The following is a 25,389-nucleotide window of genomic DNA, read 5'->3' on the forward strand; positions in this document are numbered from 1 at the left end:
GCCCTGGGACCAGGACCCCATTGTGACAGGTGCTGTACAAACACAAATCAAAAAGACAGTCTCTACCCCCAAAGAATTTACAATCTAAGTATATGATTCTATTAAAATAAGAATACTATAAGGTGATGTTTCAATGTCTCTTCACATTAAAATAAATAAAAATAAATTCTCAGACTTGCTATCGAGAATGTGTGTGTATGAGAAGGAAAGTTACATTTTGCAACATAAAATCATAGAATCCTAGGACTGGAAGGGACCTCAAGAGGTCATCTAGTCCAGACCCCTGCACTCATGGCAGGATTAAGTATTATCTAGACCATTCCTGACAGGTGTTGGTCTAACTTGCTCTTAAAAATCTCCAATGATGGAGATTCCACAACCTCCCTAGGCAATTTATTCCAGTGCTTAACCCCCCTGACAGTTAGGAAGTTTTTCCTAATGTCCAACCTAAACTGCCCTTGCTGCAATTTAAGCCCATTGCTTCTTGTCCTATCCTTAGAGGTTAAGAAGAACAATTTTTCTCCCTCCTCCTTGTAACAACCTTTGTAACCTTGTAACAAACGAGCTGTTGGGGGAGACTAATCCCCAGCCCCTCCCCCTCTGCCCAAGGCCCCGCCCCTCCTCTTCCACCACCTCCGAAGCCCAGAGCACACACCGCCGCGTGTCCCCCGTCCCGGAGCGCTGGGTGGGAAGCACAGCTGGAGAACCCCCAACCCCAACATGGCAGGCGGGCAGCATGGCCAGAGCGCCCCCAGCCCCAGCGTGCTGGGCGGGCAGCGTGGCCGGAGTGCTCCTAACCCCAGTGCCGGATGGGCAACACAGCCGGAGCACCCCCAACCCCAGCGCCGGGCAGACGGGTGGTGTGACGTTGCCCCAGCCCTAGCCCCCAAGTCTCGGGCCTTGTGATCACTGGCCCCAGCCTCTCGGCCATGGAAGAGTGCCGGGAAGGGAACTGGAAGCAGGCAGGAGGGGACCTGGGGGCGGAGCATGGGCAGGGCCACACCAGGCTATTTGGGGAGGCACAGACTTCCTCGGCCTATGCTACCCACCGCCCATGGTAATAACCTTGTAACAACATCAGATTGCAGTATCCAAGGCTGGCTCATTTTTGGACATCTGTCCTTAATTTAATTTTTGATATCACTGAATCCAGATTATCATTGGACACGTTAGTGATATGTCTGGACTTCCCAGAGAGAGGGGACAGTTCAGTGGAAACCTCTAAGCTTATTTCTAGTCTCCTGGCAGCAGCAAAATACTACTTCGCTAAATGTTAGATAAAGGACCTTCCGGGAGCAACAAATAAATGTAGCAAATGTAGCCTTATTGTTATGTATATTTTTCACATATTGCTTATTTTTGTGTTCTTGAACCAATAAAAATGTGGGTTTTTTTTAAATGTTCAAATCCCAGTTGTTTATGCAAACAACATTTGCAAATGCAATTTGGGGGCAGGGAGTTTGATGGTGGTAGGGTGCCCAGATAGCAAGTGTGAAAAATTGGGACACTTTTTTTTTCAAGAGGCCATATAGTTGCATATATAAGCCAAAGCCCCTAATATTGGGACAATGCTGATATTATCGGGACATCTGACCACCGTAAATGGGGCAGTACTTTGCACTGAAATAAAGCTTTGGGCGCTTCCGAACTGTCTTGCCATCACAGAGCCATGTCATTTGGGGTGGCCTTAGATGTATTGGATCATTTACATTTGCTCAAATCTGTTGCTCATTCAAATTAAGAGGAATTTTTCACAGTGCGGGACGAAGGCTGTGTCTGGATCTCAGATAATATATGCTTAAAAACATGCATATTATTATTTGTTATTTGTATTTTGGTAGCACCTAGTAGCCTGTCACAGATCTGGACCCCCATTGTGCTAGGGGTTGTACAGACACAGAACTAAAAGTCCCTGCCCCAAGAAGTTGACAGGCTAAGTACTAGTGAGCGCTGGTATCATTCAGTCTGGTTTCGATCAGCGGTGAGGTGTGTAAAACTTTGATTCATAACGTTTACTTCTGCCTTCAGAGCTGGGTGGCTGGAGAGCGGCGGCTGTTGGCCAGGTGTCCAGCTCTGAAGGCGGTGCCCCGCCAGCAGCAGCGCAGAAGTAAGGGTGGCAATACCATACCATGCCACCCTTTACTTCTGCGCTGCTGCCTTCAGAGCTGGGTGGCTGGAGAGCGGCGGTCGCTGACTGAGGACCCAGCTTTGCAGTCAGCAGCGCAGCAGTGGCAATACCAGGGCCGGCTCCAGGCACCAGCGCAGCAATCAGGTGCCTGGGGCGGCCAACGGAGAGGGGCGGCATGTCTGGCTCTTCGGCGGCAATTCGGCGGCGGGTCCCTCAGTCCCTCTCGGAGGATAGGACCTGCCGCCGAATTTCCGCCGAAGAATGAAGCGGCGGCGGTAGAGCTGCCGCTGATCGCGGCTTTTTTCTTTTGTTTTTTTTTGCCACTTGGGGTGGCAAAAACGCTGGAGCCGGCCCTGGGCAATACCATACGATGCCATCCTTACTTCTGCGCTGGTGCTCGCGGTGGCTCTGCCTTCAGAGCTAGGCTCCTGGCCAGCCGCCGCTGTTCTCCAGCTGCCCGGCTACGAGGGCAGCAGCAGCGCAGAAGTAAGGGTAGCAGTACTGCAACCCCCCCCGCACCCGCCCAATAACCTTGTGACCGCCCTCCCCACACAACAACTTTTTGGGTCAGGACCCCCTACAATTACAACACTGTGAAATTTCAGATGTAAGTAGCTGAAATCATGACATTTACCATTTTAAAACCCCTGTGACCCAGAAATGGACCCCAACGGACTGTGAATTTGGTAGGGCCCCTACAACTGAGGTGGGAGGGGGGCCAGGACAGACCAGCCCTAAAATCCGTCAGTGGGAGGGTGGGACCCGCAGTGGACAGGCCGTTGCTGTGGCCAATCAGGGCCGGGCTGGGGGCCAGCCACTCAGGAAGCAGGGCTTGGCGAAGCGGACCAATCGCTCTCCCCTGGCTCAGCCCCCCTGGAGTAGGGAGCGGTGCCCCGGCTGGGACCCAGCAGGGCTACGCAGGGCAGCGGCAGCATTTAACAAAGGCAGCTGCGGCGCGCGCAGGGAACCCGGCAGGGGGAGCCGCAGAGCAAAGGGCGCCGCTGCGGGACAGAGACCCGGAGCGGAGCGCCAGGCGCAGGAGGAGGCGAGTTGCCCAGAGCCGGGCTCCCCGAAGCCCCCTGCAAAGAGGGGGTCGCAGAGGCCGCGGGCCCCAGCGGGCTGGGGGCAGCGAGGGGGGGCTGGAAAGCCGCGCCCCGGCTCCACGGGCGGCGGGCGCTTGTCACCCAGCCCGAGCCCGGGTGCATCGCGCAGAGCCAGCCCCCTGCCCAGCCTCGCCGCCGGGCTGCGGGAGAGGGAGCGCTGCGCGCCGGGGCTCAGCGGCGATCCAGGGAGGCACCATGCGTTGCCCGCTCCTGCTGCTCGTCCTGCTCTGCTGCAGGGGTAAGTGCCAGTCTCCTTCCCTGCCCCTTCCCGGGGGGTAGCTGTGCCGGCCCCGCTGGTGGATGGGTCCCCCCATCAGCAGCCTTCCCCTCGCCCTCCGCCGGGTGCGGGACAGGAGACCGGCTCGGGGACGAGAGGGGGGGTTTCCTGCTGCCCGTCCCGCGCGCTTTTGCCCAGGTTGCCAGCCACGGGGCTAACTGGATGGGTGGAGTTCCTCCCCCGAGGCACCAGACTGAGACCCCAACAACTCGTTGCATATTCGCCACCCAAGGGTAACTGCTGACGCACGCCGGAGCTGACCCAGCAACCTAGTGGTGAAAGGGGTCTCGCATCACACTGGGAGAGCCTCTGAACCATCCAGCTTCCTCGGGCAGAGACGGGCTAGCTTATGTTGCAGTTGATCATAGCAGCCCCAAGCGGTTAGGAAGCATTGGCTCAGGGCAGTCCGTGCTGAGCGATGGGTGAGGGCAGCTTTGATCCTCTTCCAGGGGACCAAAGCAAGTGGAAATTTAGCCACAAGGAAAAGCTGTTTCTCTCTCGCCCCGTGGCTCTCCTGAACCCGGGGAATCTGTTGGCGTGTGCTGCATGTCCAGCGGACGCTCCTGGTTTTGCTGAGTTTGAAGTGGAAATGGCCCAGCCGGACAAAAGGATGAACACAGGTTACCCTGTCTGCATAGTAATACCTTGCGTCTATATAGTGCTCTTCATCCCAGAGGAATCCAAAGCACTTTACGCTGTTATTCAGTAATTGTGACAGGAATCAATTTACCCCATGCTGAAATGCAGGCGTCTCCAGGGTGGAATGGACTAGCTGTTTAACTGCCCACCCAGCAGCTTAGAGCAGGAAATAAAGAACCCCGCTTCTGATTTGGAGCTTACACCAGTTCCAGTTGCATGCTGGTATCACTCCACTCACTTGGCTGGAGTTATTATTTTTTACTTCTATTACAGAATGCCTGTACACCCCAAACAACACCAGGGCCCCACTGGGTCAGGCGCTGTATAAACACAGCCCTCGTCTACACTACAAACTTATGTCGGTATAACTACTTTGCTCAAGGGTGTGGAAAATCCACACCCCTGAGTGACGCAGTTATACCGACTGAACTCCCGGTGTAGACAGCGCTATGTAGACAGGAAGGCTTTTCCCGTCGGCACAGCTACTGCCTCTCTGGGAGGTGGAGTACCATCATGAAGCGCTACAGTGGCACCGGCTGCAGCCCTGTAAGTGTAGACAAGCCCTAAGAGACAGTCCCTGCCCTGCAGAGCTTACAATGTAAATGGACAAGACTGATAAAAGGTAGGAGGAGAAACAGGAAAAGCATCTTACCTGAGGTCACAGCAAATTGGTGGCGGAGCCAGGAATAGAACTCCTGATTCCCCATGCAGTGCCCTAGCTATAGTGCCAAAGTTTGCTTACCCTGACTTACACTGGTGTGAGTGCAGTTGGAATCAGGACCCCGTACAAGGGAATTTGATGAGAGGAAGTAATAATCCAGACTCGGATTCATCCAGGACTTTGGGTTTAACACCCATACTCTTGTGAAAACTGCTGTAGGATCTTTAATGGGCCCCACGCCACCAAGACCTCAGTTGTATGTCTCATCTGAAAGGTGTGTTTAAAATGCACTCACAGCATGAACCATTTTTAAAGAAAAATAGTCGGAAAGGGAATTCCTCCCTTTGTTGTAAACGGGAGGAAGGGCGAGGACAGCGAAGGAGTGGAATGTTTCTTGACATTAAGAGGGAGAAAGGATGGACAAAAGTTGGTGAAGTCCTGCGCTAGAGGAGGTCTTGCAGTGACCTCTCTGCCCATCTGACGGCTTGCCCTCACTGCTCAAAGCTGTGGTTTTTTTACCTTGCGGTAACTGTCCTGAGTGAAAAGCACAGTGAAGGTCTGCCCCAGGCAGAGGTGTGGGGTTGAGCTCAGCAAGTTTAATCGCCCACTAAAACCCAAGTGCCTTGTCTTCATTGTGTTTTTACCGCAGGATAGCTCCTGCGCTGTAGTTACCCCCCGGTAAAGAAAGCACCACTTTTTTAGCAGTGAAGACAAGCCCTGAGTCAACAAGTGCACGGACGTCAGGCTGTTATGAACGCGGATGGAGGCGCTGAAAAAATGATTTCTCTTGTTGTTTAACATGAGAAGATTAGGCCAAACGCTGATCTCAGTGATGCTGGGGTAAATCAGGAGTAACCACACTGAAGTCAGTGCAGCCACTTGCACGTTACACCAGGCAGAACCTGGCCCAGTAACGCCTCGGAAGATTTTTTTTTCAGGGGTTTGAGTCAAATCCACTTTGAGTTGTATGAAGTGGGGTTGAGGGCTGTGCTGTGGGGTGATGGTGGTGAGGGGAGGCGTTCTGATGGCTCTGTTATATTATCTGTCAAGTGATCCTGCTGGGCTCCTCTTGGAACTCATCCAGTTCTGCCTAACAGCATCTCCTTCCATAAGCTATTGCTGTTACGGTTTGAAATAAGTCAACTGCAGATACTTTTTTACTTTCCTTTGTGTAGAAAGGCTGGATGATTTTTGTTGTTGTTGTTAAGGGCCAGATTGGGCCTCCCTTACGTTGACTTCAGCTTGCCCAGGGATTACACCATTTTGTGAGCCGTACTTAACTCCATGAGCAGAACCCGTTCTACTCAATGGGTACACTCAAGGAGCAAGGACCCACACATGTCAGGAAGGGTGGCCAACCCCGTCCCTTATTTTCCTAAAGGAGAAAAAAATTGTGTGTGTGGGCGGGGGTTGGGGGGTGTTAATTAAAATGTGCAGATTTTTTTTAAAGAACAAAAATAACTGGAAACATCAAGGGGCTTGATTGCCCTCTGCCTGACTGCTTGTGTAGCCAGGTATTGCTGTTCACAAGGGTTGTGAAATGCTATCACCTGTGCACACGAGTGGAGAGTTCTGATTTGGTAGTGTTCTACCCTGGCTTCACACCGGTGTAAATAAAGGATAGCACAGTGCGCAAGGCGGCTCAGCATCAGGACTGTGGTGTTGCAGTTTTAACAACGCAGCTATTTTCTGCTATGGCTATTTACTGTGTAATCTGGGCCCGATTCTGAGCTCACACCAGGGTGATCCACTGGCTTCAATGGAGCTACCCTGATTTACACTGGGGTAGGTCAGATCAGAATCCGGCTGGCACAGCATAGACATGAAGATGGTCTTAAGCACAATTGCCTCAAATTCAGACAATCTGTTGAGAAAGGCCCAAAGATGCTTTTTCAGCATGTTCACGGGACACTTATTAGATTTTTAAATTCCATTACAGGATACGGGGGTGGTGCTGACTTGGGAGGAGAAATTTGACCCCTTTACCTTACGGGTGGATAAAAAGAATCAAAATCTCAAATAATCCTTAATGCAAATGGCAGGACTGGATTTTCCCTACAGGCCTGTTGTTCGCCTAATCTAAAGCTATCACAGTCCCTCCACCCAAGGGTTAAACTCGTGTCTCTAAAACACCCCCTCTTCAGTCCCAGAGCTACAACAGTTCCAAAGAAGCCAAAGGTTGGTTCGATCTAAGGGTCTGTGTGTGAACTGCAGAAACTTTGAGTGATCTCGCTTTTCATTCCATTATTCATGATATTGCATTATAGGAAGGGGCAACAGGCCGTCTGGGTTCTACTCCTGATGCTGGGAGGGGATTGTGGTCAAAGCAGGAGAGTCGCTAGGGTGGGGCTACACTAGGAACAAGGGTTTTTTTTAACACGTGGCAGACGTGTGTTAACTAACACATTAAATTGTCATGTGGACAAGACAGGTTGTGGTTGTAACTTGCGTTAGCAGGTGGAGGTGGAGTTGGGACTCCGGCAGTCTATCCCCAGTGTAACCTTCGGCAAGTTACTGAAATTGCGCTGTGCCACTGATTCCCCAAGTAGGGAACTGGATCCAGTAATGGTACACCCTCTCCCCCGGGCTGTTTGGAGGCTTAATTAATGAATTGTTTGCAATGCACCTGGACATCCTTGGATGAAAGGACCTGTAGCAGTGCGACATCATAGTTTATTTTAATTCCGGAGGGTTTCTTTGAAGTATGATTATGATTATTCTGATTATTCATGCCGGTGGCTGAAGTGATGCTGCAGCAGTTTTCTAAACACTGTACATGAGCCTGGCACCTTGTTTGAAGCTCTCTGAAGCTTTGGGGCTCTAGCCCCTGCGTTTGTGACATACACCCTGTGGGGCTTGTGTGCATGGGGTTTGTGGCAGGTGTATGAGATTAATTAGGGTCAGTGAGATCTCTTAAGCCATGGAATAGTTTCCCCATCACTTGTGACATTAAAACCATAGGAGCTTGCAGTCAAGAGAGAGATTTTCCACCTCCCCCCAAAAGAGAGGGTGGGGTGAGACCCACCCAACCTGGGAAATCCTGCAGATCTTGAGACCTGCAGAAGGAGACTTGGTGCTGGTTAGCTACTTCCCAGGGGTACCCCCTTCTCCTATGGCAGTGGCGCTCCTTTGAGAGCCAATCCACTGTATGTATGTGGAGCAGATGGGAGTGTATTGGCAGATGGGGACAGCACAGAAGATAGGCCTGAACCCCATCACCATTATCTACAGAGGGGAGATCCCTGTGGGTATGAAGGGAGATGAGTGTGGGGAGAATGGCTGCTTCCCCTCCTCCCTGCACACACGTCTGAGAGCCCCACTGATTTGGGTCAGAGGAGCGTCTGCAGGACCGGGAAGAAGGAGGCTGCTTGCAGTGGACCCGCTGGCTGGATTCGGATGGGTTTGCCCCGCTCTGACGTGAGCAGAGAGGAGTGCATGGAGCCTACACTTCTGAGCCACTCCACTGATTTGAGTGCAGTTCCATCTGCTTGCAGCAGCTCTGACTTTGGCTCCTCCTCATCCAGGCACCTACCGTCCCATGCAAAAGTCTCTGTCTGTGCCCAGCTGCTGTCCCTGTGTCCGAGGTCCTCTGTTTACTCTGTCACCGAGCCATCAAGCTGTCAGTTTGCTCCTGTGCCAGCCCGGGAGGGGGAACTGCAGCTGCATGCAGAGTGTGACTGTGATCTGACAGAGCAGGGAAAACCAAGGCAGGTTGGGGGGATGCTGTGAGCGTCGTCTGAGATGTTGCACCCTTTAGAACTCAGGGCAGCGGAGGTGAGTGCTGCCCCTGTCCGAGTGCCAGCTCCGAGCGTGGAGGGCACTGGGGGGGAAGGTGCCAGATGCCCTACCCATTCACCTGAGTGAGCATGTGCAGTGCAGCCCTTTGCTGGATGGACCTGGAAAGGCCCAACTGCGTGTCATAGGCCCCTTCACCTAAGAGAGATTTGCCTTCTACATCAAATAGAAGGGGGTTGTGCTTCTAGAGCAGGAGGGTCTGAATTCTGCCTTTGCTGCCTAATCACTCCTAGCCCCGCCCAACACTTGGACCTGTTTTACCCTCCAGCTGGTTCCTTCTCAGAACACCCTCGTCTCCCAAGCTGAGTGCGTGTATACCACCCCCTTTCTTGCTGAGAACTTCTGTCTCAATGACCAGAGGGGGAGGCTGATGGCCTGGGGAGATCAGAACAGCTCTGCTGGGTATGATAGGCCCTATACTGCTAGGAGCTAATGACATATGGGGCCGCAAAGTCCCCCCAAATGTCTGGCTGTCACTCATGCTGCTCCTGTCTAAGTCCAGATCAGCCAAGATCCAAACATCCTGGGACAGTTAAGAATGTGAAGGAAGCAAGGAACAGACCCAGCCAAATTACACACTCTGTGTATGAGACTGTCTGGCCCCATCTAGCTCTGCTCACTTGTTTGAAACCCTGGTAGCTTTTTCCTTTTACATGCTTGCCCCGATGTCTTTGTTTTCTAAGAGCCTAGTTATACCCATTGCTCCTGTGGCTTCCTTAGGTAGCTTCTTCCATAATTAGCCACTTTTCCCTGTAAAAAAAAAAAAATTGTTTTCGAATTCCTGGAGCGCCTGCCCTTTCCTTTGGGAAGAGTTCACGACCCGGGGACGCAAATAGCTCTGGGGCATCTCCGTTCCCCCTCTTGTAAACTCTGTGCACCTCCCAGGGTCTCTCAATCTCCTGTTTTCTACAGAACGGTGAGCTTGTTTGTTTAGCTTTATTGAATTGCTAAGATCCTGGAGTACCTAAGTCGCTTAGGTTTTTCCCTCCCTATCCACAATCTCTCTTATATAGTAAGATGAGCTGAGCTGCATGCAGTGTGCACCTCGCTAATATCTACGTGCTGTTGAATCTTGCGTGTAACCATCCAAGGGACACCAAGCTAAATAACACTGAGTGGGCAGGACCCAGCTGTGTTATAGGCATGTTATGGAATCTTGTGACATCGTTATAGCATGGATTGGCAAAACTAAGCTATGTTATAACTACCTAGGGTGACCAGATGTCCTGATTTTATAGGGACAGTCCTGATTTTTGGGTCTTTTTCTTATATAGGCTCCTATTACCTGCCTTTGTCCCGATTTTTCATATTTGCTATCTGGTCACCCTATAACTACAGTATGTCCTAATGCGATAAATTTGTCTCTGCAGATGGGCTCTTAGCGTAATTTTCAGAGTCACCAGCTGCTCCAGGTTATTTTTCTGGTTTCTCTTGTGATGTTCTTTGCAATAACTTAATGTCATAGGGATGCCAAATTTGCCATCTCTATTAGCCCTTTATCCTAATATAATAACAAGAGGACAGTCAATGACATTGAAAGGCAACAAATTTGAAACTGGTAAAAGGTAGTGCTTTAACACGGTGCCTAGCCCACCTGTGGAACTCACTGCCAAGGGAGTCCATTGATCCATTAAAGAAAGGATTAGACAGGGATATTGAAACATAACATAACCCAGTATCCTGTTGTAACGTTGTTGGCTTTGGTGGGACACAAATGGGAGTGCCAATTCAGGACAAATTGCTTAAAGCAGGACAGTTACAGCCAAGGCTGGAGTTCCTTACTATTAAGGCAAACTAAACCAGCCCAACAGAGAAGACTTTGGTCTCACCCCACTGGCTAACCACAAGTCACACAAGCAATTCCCTTAGACACTCCAGTTTCCCAGTATCACCACCAGCGCCACTCGCTATGGGGGTGAATGGTTATGAAAACCAACACCCCAGTAAAAGAAAAACAGTTCTCTTGATCCCAAAGGACCAAGCCCCAGACCCAGGTCAATATACAAATCAGATCTTACCCACAAATCACGCTGTTGCCAATCCTTTAGAATCTAAAATCTAAAGGTGTATTCATAAAAGGAGAAAGATATAGATGAGAGCTAGAATTGGTTAAATGGAATCAATTACATACAGTAATGGCAAAGTTCTTGGTTCAGGCTTGTAGTAGTGATAGAATAAACTGCAGGTTCAAATCAAGTCTCTGGAGTCCATCCCCAGCTGGGATGGGTCATCCAGTCCTTTGTCCAGAGCTTCAGTTTGTAGCAAAGTTCCTCCAGAGGTAAGAAGCAGGATTGAAGACAAGATGGAGGAGAGGCAGCTGCCTTTTATAGTCTCTTCCAGGGGTAAGAACACCTCTTTGTTCTGACTGGAAAATTACCACAAAATGGAGTTTGGAGTCACACGGGCAAGTCACATGTCCATGCATGACTTAGTTCTTTACAGGTGGCAGCCATTGCCCACATGCTATCTTGAATGTCCCCAGGAAGACTTCGTATGTGGATTGGAGTCTCCCAAGGTCTGTTGTCAGTTAAGTGTTTCTTGATTGGGCACTTAACTTGCAAATTCTTTTCTCAAGAAGCTGACCAAATGCTTTACTAGGGCTACTTAGAATCAAAACACATTGATATACAAGTACATAGCCAATATTGATAACTTCAACTACAAAAATGTTACACACACACACACAGATAGCATAATCATAATTAGCCAATCAGAACCTTTCCATAGACACCTTACACGACAATCTTTGTACAATATTTGCTGCAAATATATAACAGTGGTTGCAACAATGATCTAAACAGTTACAGGTTATGTCAGTAACGTCACACCTGTCTTCTGACGGTGGCCAATGTCAGGAGCTTCAGAGGGAATGAACAGAACAGGTAATCATCATCGCTCCGGTCGGGGTGCTGTGTCAGGGCCGCACAATGCGGCTTGTCTCCGCTCCGGCCCGGGCGCTGGGTTGGGGGCCGCACTACGTAGCTCCCAGAAGCCTTGGCATGGCCCCGCTCTGGCTCCTATGCTCCAAAGGCCCCCTCCAGCGCTCTAATGGGAGCTGCAGGGGCGGTGCCTGCAGATGGGGCAGCTCGCAGAGCCGCCTGGCCTGAGGTAAGCGGCGCTCGGAGCCTGCATCCCTGAGCCTGCCCCCACGCTCCTGCCCCAGCCCTGATTCCCCCTCCTGCTCTCTAGACCTCTTGATCCCAGCCCGGAGCACCCTCCTGCACCCAAAACCTCTCATCCCCAGCCCCACCCCAGAGCCTGCACCGCCAGCCGGAACCTGCACCCCTTCCCACACCCCTGCCCTAGACCTGATTCCCCCTCCCGCCTTCTGAACCCCTCAGTCCCAGCCCAGAGTACCCTCCTACACCTCAAACTCCTCATCCTCAGCTCCACCCCACAACCCGCACTCCCAACCAGAGCCCTCACCCCCTTGTGCACCCCAATCCCAATTTTGTGAGCATTCGTGGCTCGCCATACAATTTCTATTCCCCAATGTGGCCCTCAGGCCAAAAAGTTTGCTCATCCCGGTCTAGGGACACCATCCCTGCCTATCCTGGCTAATAGCCATTGATGGACCTATTGAGCACATCCACAGTTACATGAGTTAGGATAACAATGATGAGGGTCATACAGCATCATGCATCAAGCCAAACGCTCACTGGGGGGGCTTTAGAAGAACTTCTCCAATTTCCATTACTTGTCCATTACAGGGATTTCAGCCCTTTCTTAGGTATCTGGAGCTGGCCATTGCCAGAGGCAGGAAACGCAATTAGATGGGCCGTTGGTCTGACCCAGTTTGGTCATTCTTATTTTAAAATCTAGCAGTTCTCCACTGCATTGTTGCCTGAAGCCAATAGATGGGCTCCATCTGGAGTCGATTTGCTCTCTTTTTGTTGTTGTTTCCTCCCCAACCCCTTTCCCCAATATCCTCATCAGATTTGTCCACTCTTGAAACTAACGCTTTGTGGTCATTTATATACAAGATCCTGGCTCTCAGACTGCGTCTTGTGGCTTCTCCCCAACCCCGACCTGTTGCCTTCCCCCTGCTTTGAATAACTGCCCCATCTGATTCTTTTGCCATTGCCAGGATTTCCCCCTTACATTTTTAAGGGCATTAAGTGCCCGTGAGAGTTGCTGGCGTGAAGACCTGGAGATTGACTCTCTCTATTTAGCCAAAGATTGGGCAGCCTCAGGGTAAGTTTCCGTTCTGCTGCCCTGCCAACGTGCCTCATCGTTGACCTGGAGGGGCCATATGGATGGGCAGTCTGGTCACTCTCCGTGGCTCCGTGCGTGCACTGACAGATTGTGTACTCTTGTCACTTTATTTATTTATTGGCTGCACTGGGCCTTTAATTCCCTAGGAGTTTGCTGGAGATAGCAGCCATTTTGTGGTTGGTTCAGGTGCAGCTTGTTGCAGAGGCGACCCTGTGCTCTTGCTCGCTCTGATGGAGACTTTACTTCTGTTCTTTCTTGCTTTGTTGTTGTTTTTTTTCTCTTCATGTAAAATCTAAGTTCGTGGTTGTGCTTTGTGTCTGGAGAATGAAAACTGTCTTTAAGACTTTCAACAGGGGTGGCCAAAGTTCGTTCTTATTGGGGGCTGTGATGTGGACACTTCTCTGCAGAACTAATGTTGTGTAGTAGATCACCAAGAGCTGTCAGATGATCGCAGGTGTTCTTCACTCCTAACCTCGGCTGGAGTTGAACCAGACACCTAGAAGTGCTGCAGCCAAGCCCCTGAGCCACCTAGTCCACATGCTGTAATTGTTTCCTGTCTGTAAGGGTATGTTTATGCTGTAGTTAAAAACTTGTGACTGGCCTGTGTCAGCAGGCTCGGGCTAACGGGCTGTTTAATGGTGGAGTTGATGTTTGAGCCCTAGGACCTTGCGAGGTGGGAGGGTCCCAGAGCGCGGGCTGCAGCCGCAGCCTGAACATCTACACTGCAATTAAACAGCCCCTTAGCCCAAGCCGGCTGGCACAGGTCAGCCGTGAGTTTTTAACTGCCATGTAGACAGTCCCTCAGATAGATGCTCAAGCAGACTTGAGTGCACCTGAGAGCTGCGGAGGTCCTGCTACTTCCACTGACTTCAGTGGGATTTGCCAGCACTTCACAGGCGCAGCCCAGACCATATGTCAATCATGAGCTTAATTTAAAATCCCTCTCCTTTTCCCTGTACTAAATATTATAATCTTGTCCCTTCTCCCAGCCTCCCCTGCCACTGGAGCGAGGTTTTTCTATTTCTCTTGCTGCTTCCTTCATTATTCTGGGGTAGGGTGACCAGACAGGAAGTGTGAAAAATCAGGATGGGGGTGGGGGGTAATAGGACCCTATATAAGAAAAAGACACAAAAATCAGGCCTGTCCCTATAAAATCAGGACATCTGGTCACCCTCTTCAGGGGTGCAATTCATCTGCGCCTGGGGCTTTGTCAACTTTTAGTGGTTCTAATTGCACAATTATCTGCTTTACTGCTATGCTCAAACCTCTTAGTGTTTCCCTCTGCCCTCCAGGAAGATGTAACCCTACCTAAAAATGGTAATAAACTGGTGGGAAATTCTCACTATCTATTCCAGCTGGAGTACAAGCCGTAGCTCTAGTTAATGTTGCCTGAGCATTAACTTTACAACATGTTCAGTTGCTATTTCATTTTATGAGCTGGAATTTTTCGGCCCTGGTCTCTGTCTGAAGGTGAATTATTTTGACAAGCTGGGGGAAAAATGGGATTAGCCCCCTTTCTTTTTTTTTACAGGAGGGGAAATAATGAACTTTTCCATCATTTAAAAAATTTCTTGTGATCAACCCTAGTGCTAAGAGGCAGTGTAGTCTAGTGGGTAGAGCAGTGGCCTGGAAGTCAAGAAATTCTAGTCCTAGCTCTACTACTGACCTGCTGTGTTCCCTGGAGCGAATGATGTCATCTCTGTGGGCCGCTGTTCCCCTCCCATCCTGTGTCTGGTTTTGGAGCAAGGACTGTCTCTCGTGGTGTCTGTTCAGAGCCTAGAACAATGGGGTCCCGATCTTGACTGGTATCTAGGCTAGGGTTGCCAACTTTTTATTTGCAGAAAACCGAACACTCTTGCCCCCCCACCCCTTCTCGGAGGCCATGCCCCCAGCCACATCATTTCCCCCCCCCCCGTCACTCACTCTCCCCCACCCTCACTCACACGCTCATTTTCAGCGGGTTGAGGCAGGGGGTTGAGCGGGGTACGGGCTCTGGGCTAGGGGTGTGGGCTCTGGGATGGGGCCAGAAATGAGGGGGATCCAGGATGGAGCAGGGGATTGGGGTGCAGCAGGGGGGTTAGGGCTCCAGTTGTGGGTGTGGGCTCTGGGGTGGGGCCAGGATTTGGAGTGCAGGAGGGGACTCGGGGCTGGGGCAGGGGGTGCGGTGCTGGAGGGGGTACAGGCTCCGGGAAAGAGTTTGTGTGCGGGAGGGGGCTCAGGGCTGGGGCAGGGGGTTGGGGTGCTGGAGGGGGTACGGGCTCCAGGAAGGAGTTTGGGTCCGGGAGGGGGCTCAGGGCTGGGGCGGGGGTTTGGGATGTGGGGCTGCGGGGTGAGGGCTGCGGGTGCGGGGTCTGTGGTGGGGCCGGTGTTTGGGGTGCAGGAGGGGGCTCAGGGCTGGGGCCGGGGGTTGGGGTGCAGGAGAGGGTTTGGGGTGCAGGCTCTGGGTGGCACTTACCTCAGGCGGCTCCCGGGAAGCAGCGACATCTTCCTCCAGCTTCTAAGCGGAGGCGCGACCACATGGCTCTGCGCGCTGCCCTTGCCTGCAGGCACCGCCCCCTCAGCTCCCATTGGCCACGATCTGGCTGGTGCTGGGGGCGAGGGCAGCGTGCAGAGTCCCCATGGCCGTCCCTCCACCTAGGAGCCAGAGGGAGATGGCGGCAGCTTCCCGGGAGTCGCACGGAACCGGGTCGGGAGCCTGCCTGCACCGCCAACCGGACTTTTAACAGCCCGGTCAGCAGTGTTGACTGGAGTCGCCAGGGTCCCTTTTTGACTGGGTGTTCCTGTCGAAAACCAGACACCTGGCAACCCTACTCTAGGCGTTACAGTAATACAAATAATAATAACAAAATGACCACGACTAGAGAGTTTAAATTTGGCAGGGAGCTATCCCTCACCGAGGACGTGTCCTCAGTGGAGTTACTCCTGATTTACAGGGTGGGGAGTGAGTGGAGAATCAGACCCAAAAGAATGACACCATGTCAGACCAGCGGAATTGGAGTGAGGCCCGATACTATAATGCATAAGGGGGCTCTGGTGTTGCTTGAGTCTGGAGTGCTTAATGTCCTTTCAAACGTAGTTATTTTTTGATGGAATAATACATAATCCACAGGTATGTTTCAGCTCCCGACAGCATCAGCAGAGCACTCACCTGTCTTCCACTCAGTACAAAATGCAAATCGAATTGGGAATAAGGAGCACTGAAGGGAAAATACCAGTAATAAAGTAAAAAATGGGGCACCCCGCTGCCTGCATCCTGGGCACCTTTGGAGTCTATTAATAATTATTGGTTAATATTTATTACAAACTCTCTTAGGGTGCTTTTCACCCCAATATTTAGGTGCACTCACACCCAAAGTGTAGTACAAAGAGTGACCTCCGCAGAGGAGCAGTCCTGGCCCTTTTAAAAATCCTCCTCCCCTGCAGGGTGAATTCTACTGAATAACATTGAGTTTCTATAGAAAAGATGCCCCCTTCCTACACAGTTTTTAAAGGGACAGGACTGTAGCTCTCCCGCCTCTTCCCCTTCAGAGATTCTTATTAGAAGGCTCATTTTCCAAGTGGAGATGGGACCCCAGCCCAGAACATCTGCCCAGGACTTGTGCCCAGCCTAGTCTCTGGCAGACGCTGGTTCCATGACTATAAAAGCTCTGCCCCTAGCCCAAAGGTGGGCAAACTATGGCCCGCGGGCCGGCTGTCCTGCCTGGTCCCCGAGCTCCTGGCTCAGGAGGCTAGCCCCCGGCTCCTGCCCCGCTGTTCCCCCGCAGCTTCAGCTCGCTCGCTCCGCCACTGGCACAATGCTCTGGGTGGCGGGGCTGTGAGCACCTGGGGCAGTGCAGCTGCAGAGCCCGGCCTGACCCGGTGCTCTGTGCTGCGCGGTGGCGGTGGTGGCAGCGTGGCCTGGCTCCAGCCGGGCGGTGCAGCTGTAGTGCCGCCAGCCATCGGTGCTCCAGGCAGTGCGGTAAGGGGGTACGGAGCAGGGAGGGTTGGATAGAGGGCAGGGGAGTTCAGGGTGGTGGTCAGGGGGTGGCAGTGTGGATAGGGGTTGGGGCGGTTGGAGGGGACAGGGGGTTGAATGAGGGCAGGGGTCCCAGGTGGGGCAGTCAGGAAGAAGAGGGGGGTTTGGAGGGGGCAGCGGGGGGGCAGTCAGGGGACAGGGAGAAGGGGTGGTTGGATGGGGCAGAGGTCCTGGGGGGCCGTCAGGAATGAGAGGAAGGGTTGGATGGGGCGGCGGGGGTCCGGGAGCGGTCAGGGGACAGGGAGCGGGGGAGTGTGGATGGGGCAGGGGGTCTGGGGGGGCCGTCAGGGAACGGAGGGGTTGGATAGGGCAGGAGTTCCGGGGGAGGGAGGCAGATAGGAGGTGGGGGCCAGGCCACGACCCCCTCCCCTAACCGGCCCTCCATACAATTTACGAAACCCGATGCGGCCCTCAGGCCAAAAAGTTTGCCCGCCCCTGCCCTAGCCCCTGTGAGTTGTATCATATGGTCTGTGCTGGCTGAATGGAGCTGCCGTTCTGAGAGGCAGTCGCTGAGATAAATGGGCATCTGACCCAGCTAAGGCTTTGTAGCTGAGGCCCGGGAACTTGATTTGGACTCAGCCCTGGATGGGCATGCACTGTGGGGGACAAAGCCCCGGGGTGATGAGTTGTGGAGAACTGTGTCGCTTAGGGTGACCAGACAGCAAATGTGAAAAATCATGCTGACCCTGCTGGAACTGTCACGTGGCTTTCGTGGCCAGCCCTAGGCAGGGCCGTCCCTACCCATACGCTGGGGGGCTGCGTAGGGCACCGAAATGGCTAGGGACGGCCCTGGCCCTAGATATCGAATCTTGCACAGAGCAGCGTGAAGATGACAAAGGGGTAGATCACTGTGGCTCAATCTCCTGGCCAGTTATAAATGGACTGAAGCTGTTACGTGGGGATCCAGAGGGACACCCAGGATCAGGGCATCCAGGGGGACCTTGTGGCTGACAGATGCCTTCAATGGAGAGGGACGTTATGGCCTGGCAGGTCCGCTATCTAGATTCCCTAGCTACCTAGATGTGGCTGCTTTATAGTGCCTTATTCTTATGTATTTGTACTGCAGTAGTACCCTGCACTCCCAATCCGGGCTTGGGGCTCCATTCTGCGAAGTGCTGTACAATCACATACAGAACAGACATGATGCTGCTCTGTATGGCCACAAGCCAAGAGAGCTCTAGTTCTGTGTCGCAGATGCTGGTCACAGCTTGGTGACCGTACTTCAGGGTGCAAAGAGAGGGCAAATGAATTCTAAAAATTATCTCTGTGCCACTTACCGTAAAACGCAGCACTCGAACCGCCTGGAGCAGGAGAGGCGCACAGTAATGACTCGGAAGGGGTGTCTTTATTTTCAGGAGCTGGCAGTCAGCGTGCCGGAACATCTGCACATCCATAATGAAGCATCTGTTGGAAGAGAACTCGCTGTAATGCTAACGGATCTCACTTTGTTCCCTTAAGTTGCAATTTGGCTTTCAGGGCCTATCAATTTGTGTATAATTAATCTCCAAGAGGAGGTGGCCTCTCTGTATAATTCCAGCCCTCTGATACTTTTGGTAGATGCTGTGGGTTTGAATTTCCCCTCACAGAGGTGTAATTCCACCGACTCCCTGGGAGTTTGTTTATTGCAGCCTAAGAGACAGTGGAATTGCGCCTGTGTTTTAAGTACATCGCTGTATGTTGGGGAGAAGATGTGTCCCCTAGTCATAGAATCATAGGACTGGAAGGAACCTCAAGAGGTCATCTAGTCCAGTCCCCTGCACTCATGGCAGGACTAAGTATTATCTAGACCATCCCTGACAGGTGTTTATCTAACCTGCTCTTAAAAATCTCCAATGCTGGAGATTCCACAACCTCCCTAGGCAATTTATTCCAGTGCTTAACCACCCTGATAGTTTTTCCTGAAGTCCAACCTAAACCTCCTTTGCTGCAATTTAAGCCCACTGCTTCTTGTCCTGTCCTCAGAGGTTAAGAAGAACAATTTTTCTTCCTCCTCCATGTAACAACCTTTTATGTACTTGAAAACTGTCATGTCCCTTCTCAGTCTTCTCTTTTCCAGACTAAACAAACCCATTTTTTTCAATCTTTCCTCATAGGTTATCTTTTCTAGATCTTTAATCATTTTTGTTGCTCTTCTCTGGACTTTTTCCAGTTTGTCCACATCTTTCCTGAAATGTGGCGCCCAGAACTGGACACAATACTCCAGCTGAGGCCTAATCAACTTGGAGTAGAGCGGAAGAATTTTTAAGAAGGATGAATTCAAATTGGAACAGGTACAGAGAAGGGCTACTAGGATGATCCGAGGAATGGAAAATCTGTTTTATGAAAGGAGATTCAAAGAGCTTGGCTTGTTTAGCCTAACCAAAAGAAGGCTGAGGGGAGATATGATTGCTCTCTATAAATATATCAGAGGGATAAATACTAGGGAGGGAGAGGAATTATTTAAGCTCAGTACCAATGTGGACACAAGAACGAATGGATATAAACTGGCCACCAGGAAGTTTAGACTTGAAATTAGATGAAGGTTTTTAACCATCAGAGGAGTGAAGTTCTGGAACAGCCTTCCAAAGGGAGCAGTGGGGGCAAAAGCCATATCTGGCTTCAAGACTAAGCTTGATAAGTTTATGGAGGAGATGGTATGATGGGATAGTCAAAGATCAGTTGCCAAAATTAAGCTATTAGCGGTAAATATGCCCAACAGCCTGTGATGGGATGTTAGATGGGGTGGGATCTGAGTTACTACAGAGAATTCTTTCCTGGGTGCTGGCTGGTGAGTCTTGCCCACATGCTCAGGGTTTAGCTGATTGCCATATTTGGGGTCGGGAAGGAATTTTCCTCCAGGGCAGATTAGCAGAGGCCCTGGGGGTTTTCCGCCTTCCTCTGCAGCATGGGGTACGGGTCACTTGCTAGAGGATTCTCTGCACCTTGAAGTCTTTAAACCACGATTTGAGGACTTCAATAGCTCAGACATAGGTTAGGGGTTTGTTACAGGAGTGGGTGGGTGAGATTCTGTGACCTGCGTTGTGCAGGTCAGACTAGACGATCATAATGGTCCCTTCTGACCTTAAAGTCTATGATTCTAATTACTTCTCGTGTCTTACAACACTCCTGCTAATACATCCCAGAATGATGTTCGCTTTTTTTGCAGTGGTGTTATACTGTTGACTCATATTAAGCTTTTGGTCTATTATGACCCCCAGATCCGTTTCCGCAGTACTCCTTCCTAGGCAGTCATTTCCCATTTTGTATGTGTGCAACTGATTGTTCCTTCCTAAATGGAGTACTTTGCATTTGTCCTTATTGAATTTCATCCATTTCATGCCAGCTTTCGTGATTTTATTGCAAGTGTCATAATTGTTAGTGTTTTTTCTTAAAGTCCTAGCTGCTGGAACCCTAGTACTGCAGGAGAAGCACAACTTCCATTTAAAATTAAGTTTCTAGCCCTCATGATTGCAGAGCAAAGCTTGAACATGTGAAGCAAGGTCCTAACAGCTGAAAAAAACAGAAAGCAAATAAAAAGAACCCAGTATTTTTTTTAAATCTCATGATTTTTAAGCCAATCTCGTGATTTTTTTGAATGTTTGAGGTTGGCAATACTGCATCCAATACTTCCCAATGGCTGGCTTTTACCCTCTGTGCACTTAGTGCGTTTATCACTCTCATGACAATTGCAAAGCTTGTAAATTAATTGCTCCATCAAATAACCAAAAAGCAAGTGAGCCACATTGTTGTTCTTCTGAAAAAAGAACAATTGACCACAGAGAGCCTCACGAAGATAGTGAGTGTGTGTCAAATCTGTGTGTGGTGCAGTTGTGTGTCTAATTTGCATGCACCCTTGCTATGGTTGCATACCAAGGAAAACCCAGATTGCATTCTGGGAAGTGACTGTGTTGCTGATTCAAAAAGGTAACACTCTTTCCATGTGAGGATTGTAAGGTAATTTATAAACATTAGTGAATTGATCCTTGCATCATGCCTGCATGTAAATAAGAATTATTGTCCCCGTTTTACAGATGGGCAAACAGAGGCATAGAGAGGAGACATGACCTACCTAAAATCCCATAGTGAGTAAGAGGCAGGAGTAGAATGCAAAACATCTAGCTTCCAGCCCCCTGCTCTAATCACTGAACCCCACTACCAGCCCTATATATCAGAATGTTTTCTTCTAGACCCCCCACTCTCATTGGCTAATTCCTTTAATATGTGTGGGTTCATTTGCAGGAAACAGGTAAATACAACACATTTGGCTTCGCTGGCACAAATCTTGGCTGACCCAGAAACAAGTCAGAGGAGTGAATCAATGAGGTCTAGAGGTCTGAACTGTGGACTAGAAGCAAAGAGCTCCTGGGTTCTATCACTGGCCCCCTATGTGGCCTTAGTCAAATCACTCAACATCCCTGGACAAGTCAGAGTAAGCTCTTTGTATCTCAAGCTGTAAACTGGGGATAATAATGCTTGCTCACTTTTTCACGGTGGTGCTGGAGGGATTAGGCAGTTCAAGATTGTATTGTGCTCTGACAATGTTAATGGCAGAGCGGTGATCTAATTGTCCCAATTCTCACAAGCTCAAGGGGCTCTTGTTGATCTGGAAGAGGTTCACTGTTGTTTCATGAATTGTTGTACAAGCAAGGGGCAATAGACTGGTTTAGAAGCCATAGTAGGGCCTGGTTTTTCAGGGCCTCCACTGTTCCTGCTGATTTACTCCTGTGCAAAGTGACGGCAAAGTGGGTGGAGAATTCTACCCATCTGGGTTGGTAGTGTGTTAAATCCAACTTGCACAGGTGTAAACGGGGGTGCGAGAATCAGACATTTTGAAGTGTGCCTGATTCTCCTCTCATTTACACTGGTGTGAATCAGAAGTGACTTAGTGAAGTTGGTAGAATTACGTTGGTAAGTGCATTTCCTTAAATTGTTCCTGCCTGGGAGCGTGATCTAGTAGCTAGAGTAGAGCAGTATGGAGTCAGGACTCAAAACACTTAACTTCTCTGTCCCTTGGTTTCCCCATCAGTAAAACTGGGGTAAGAATAATACTAAACTACTTCCCTGAGGTGCTGTGAGGCTCAGTGAACTTTGGTAAAGTGTGTTGGGAGCGTCTGATGAAAGGAGCTTCAGTTATTTGTGCTGGGCTGCACATGCGTGGTGCTCAAGGTGTGGAGTGACTCAAGCTACATAGGACTGGAACAAAACATGGGAGGAACAGTACCTGGCCTCATATTTTGTGTGAGCTCTGAAAGAAGGAATCTCACCCTGTTTGGTGACCCAAATTATTGTTCCGAACGCTCTCTTCTGCACATCCCGTAATTTCCTGCACATACAGGAATTAACGTGAGCCCACGCTGCGGTGACTAATGAATGTTACTGGCAGCAAACAGAGGCAGAAAGTGGTGTGTGTGTGTGAGAAAAGTATTACTTATACCAGTGGTTCTCAAACTTTTGTACTGGTGACCCCTTTCACATAGCAAGCCCCTGAGTGTGACCCCCCCCATGTAAATTAAAAACATGTTTTTTTATATTTAACACCATTATAAGTGCTGGAGGCAAAGCGGGGTCTGAGGTGGAGGCTGACAGCTCACGACCCCCCCATGTAATAGCCTTGTGACACCTTGAGGGGTCCCGACCCCCAGGTTGAGAACCCCTGACTTATATACTCTTCTGCCCAGTTTTGTGACCGCTTCTGCCAGGAGAATACTTTTAGTCTTTCCCAGGACTGCTGTCTAGTCACAGTTCCAGAAAAGAAAAGATAGCCGGTGTGGGAGAGATGCCTGCGCCCTTTGAACTAATAATGACCCTTCCTTTATCAAAAGGTCTGCAGAATCTAATAAAAAATAGATGTTTAAAAAATCATTCTGTAGAACATAGTAGAAAACTATATCCCTGCTATGGAATTCTATAGGATGGTTCAAAAAGCCCTATAGAGAGATCTCCTTCTCTATTCAATTCTATAGGTTGGTTGAAGTAATTTCTATAGAATCCAATGAAATGGCTATATAATCCTATTAGTTTCCCTATTAACTAAATGTTATTAGCCAGACTGTGAAGCCCTTCCTCTTGCTGGTGAGCTAGTAGTAAAGGGCATCAGAATCTGACCTTCTGGGACCCTTCCATAAAGGTCTCTCCCTTCTCTTCCCATAACAAAGTGATCTTGTCATATCCTGTCCGCTGAACATACTCCTGATAGTTTGGTACATGGATGGGACATTGCAACAGTGACAGGTGTGACGTGACCACAGATTTGGTACAATATCAACCCAGAGTCCAAACCCAGAGTCCTTTCTTGGTGCCTAGGGAGAATTTTCCTGCCCTGGAATCTCAAGAATGTAGACCGTTTACTCCCAGTGAAGCTAGGGAAAGTTTTAGGGTTTTTTAACGCTCATCACTTCAGCACTTAGTGTCCAGATGCCCTGGATCTGTAGTTGGTCTCACGTATGGGTGGAATGGTGTTTAAAGAAGAGAGGAGGAGTTTTTCCTGAGTCTACCTTAGATTACCAGTGCTCCTGGCAGAGGAGGATCCAAGTTCAGTCCTACAGTTGCCATGAAAGCCCAACTTCCCATGCTGTGCAGCATTGCGTGATGCCAGTGTAGTCCTACTTGGTCATGGATTGGTTACAATACGTTTAAAATCCTCTTTCCTGCTAGGACCTGCGTTCGGGATTCTGCGTTTTCCCCAGCAGGCAGATGACATCACAAAAGCCCGAGCAGCCTGAAGGAGGATGTTCTGCTCACAGTGCCTGCCACATTGTCTGCTGCCAAAGGGCAAACGGAGAACCCTGAACTCAGATCTTGGCAGGTAGCTAAAAGGGGAAATGACCTTCATCTATACTGATTTAAAATGTAGTGTAACAAAACTGTGACCACTTAGGAACTTCATATAACAGAGGGAATAAAACTCAGATATTGCTGAGCTCCAAAAAGCTCAGGCTCTATCACTTGAGCTAAAGGGGAGTCTCCATCAGCTGTTAATATAGGGCCAAGGATGCACAGCTGAGTAATCCCGAGTCCATTCAGTAGAGGGCAGTGGTGCACACATTAAATGCTTGATTACAGAGAAGGGGCAGGTCAGCAGTTGACTGTTGTCCTGCATTGCAGTTTCCGAGTGCACCCAGCCTGGGGTCTTTTGATCTGTCTTGAAATGTATCTCAAATGCAAATGGCAGAATACCTGCAGGGGGTGGGGCTAGATGGTTCTTTTTCGATGCAAAGAAATGGAGACCTGCATATTGAAAGGATGGCTGGCAGCAAGCGTATGCACTGTAAGGAGGTCTGAGTCCACCAGCCGGTGCACTCGGAGGAGCGGTGTGTGCCTCTGCTCTGCTGAAGCAGGCCAGGGATGGTGTGACCCTGCTGTCCTGTGTCCAGTGAGGATAGGCCTGGGCTGGTGTGACTCTGCCATCCCAGAACCCATCAGGGGAGACCTGTCCTCGTCTGCATCTCATGTCAAGAGCATGCTGCTCACCAGCAGGGCTAGCCTCGTGTAGTCCTGCCATCCTGGCTCCCATGACAGTAGGCCTGGCCTGGCAAGCCCCTACTGCCATGTATTCCCTGAAGGCAAGCCTGGCACGCCCCAGGCAGCCCCTGCACTGCCAGCCCTTTGTGTGGTTCTATACGGTAACGAAGACCACAAGCCCATTTCACATTGTTTCTAAAGGAACCGAGCAAAACAAAGCGCAAGCCCTCAAGACCCGTCTGAGACCATCTCTCCCCACCCAGCCCTGTTTGGATGCATCCCCCACCCTCCCACCTCCAGCGCAGCGGAAGAACGTTCTCCCTTGCAGCCTGACATCTAAAATGCTGCCGCTTAACGCAACACTCAGGGATCATTAAGTAGCCTGTCTCAACAAGTGACACATCCCTGCTCGTGTATCTATCTCGGGCTCCTCACCGTGGGAGGCACCTTTCAAAGGAAACGTCTTCATTATGCAGTCAACTGCTCAAAGCAGTCTTCTCCTCCAACACAATTGTATACTTTTCCCCCCCCAGTAATTAGTGGAACGGGGTCCTTCAGCCTCGCCAGCGCTGAAAGATATTCTAGCAATTGCATCAGCACAGGATCCTGGCCTTCTGCCGACACAAAGTCCTGTCGGCCCCTTATCAAAGTCGACGGTTACTTAGCAACAACTGATTCCCGCTCTTTTCACTTTCCCGCCTTTTGCCCAGAATAGGGGAACAAGAAACTGTCACAACATGGAGGTCACCTTGTTCTTATCCAGACCAAGATGGCCACCTAATAAACAATGCCCTAAAATCCAGCTGGGTGGGTGTGTGCCTTCCCCAAGAATTTGGCAGGGCTGTAATTAATACTCTTAGGTTGGTGGAAGTGCTCCTGGTGAGGACGTGCACCGCTGACCCAAGGAGGGTAGAGTGGACATGCTCCAGTGCAGTAATTACTGCAATGGCTGTAAGTTGACCTAATATAGGTCGCGTTATATTTCTAGTGTAGACAAACCTAAATTTAAGACAAGGCACAGCTCCGCATCAGTGTCAGCAATGGAGGGGGTGGGGCTTTTCATTCCACTGATCAGATCAGAAACAGAGATTATGGTTACCCGATCTGGGTTTTTGC

The 25,389-nt window shown here is 50.3% G+C and overlaps 1 protein-coding gene across 1 annotated transcript in view; it reads left to right on the forward strand.

The window, feature by feature from the left end:
- The first annotated feature begins 3,253 nt into the window (after positions 1 to 3,253).
- Positions 3,254 to 25,389, forward strand: part of PODXL (podocalyxin like) — an 83,959-nt gene continuing 61,823 nt past the window's right edge. Inside the window, exon 1 of the mRNA XM_026648609.2 lies at positions 3,254 to 3,469. Within this exon, the coding sequence (XP_026504394.1) occupies positions 3,427 to 3,469 (43 nt within the window). The 5' untranslated portion in view covers positions 3,254 to 3,426. The remainder of the gene's footprint in view (positions 3,470 to 25,389) is intronic.

This window comes from Terrapene carolina, unplaced genomic scaffold, assembly GCF_002925995.2.
Source record: "Terrapene carolina triunguis isolate 2854851 unplaced genomic scaffold, T_m_triunguis-2.0 Scaffold68, whole genome shotgun sequence".
In the NCBI taxonomy this organism is placed as follows: Eukaryota; Metazoa; Chordata; order Testudines; family Emydidae; genus Terrapene; species Terrapene triunguis.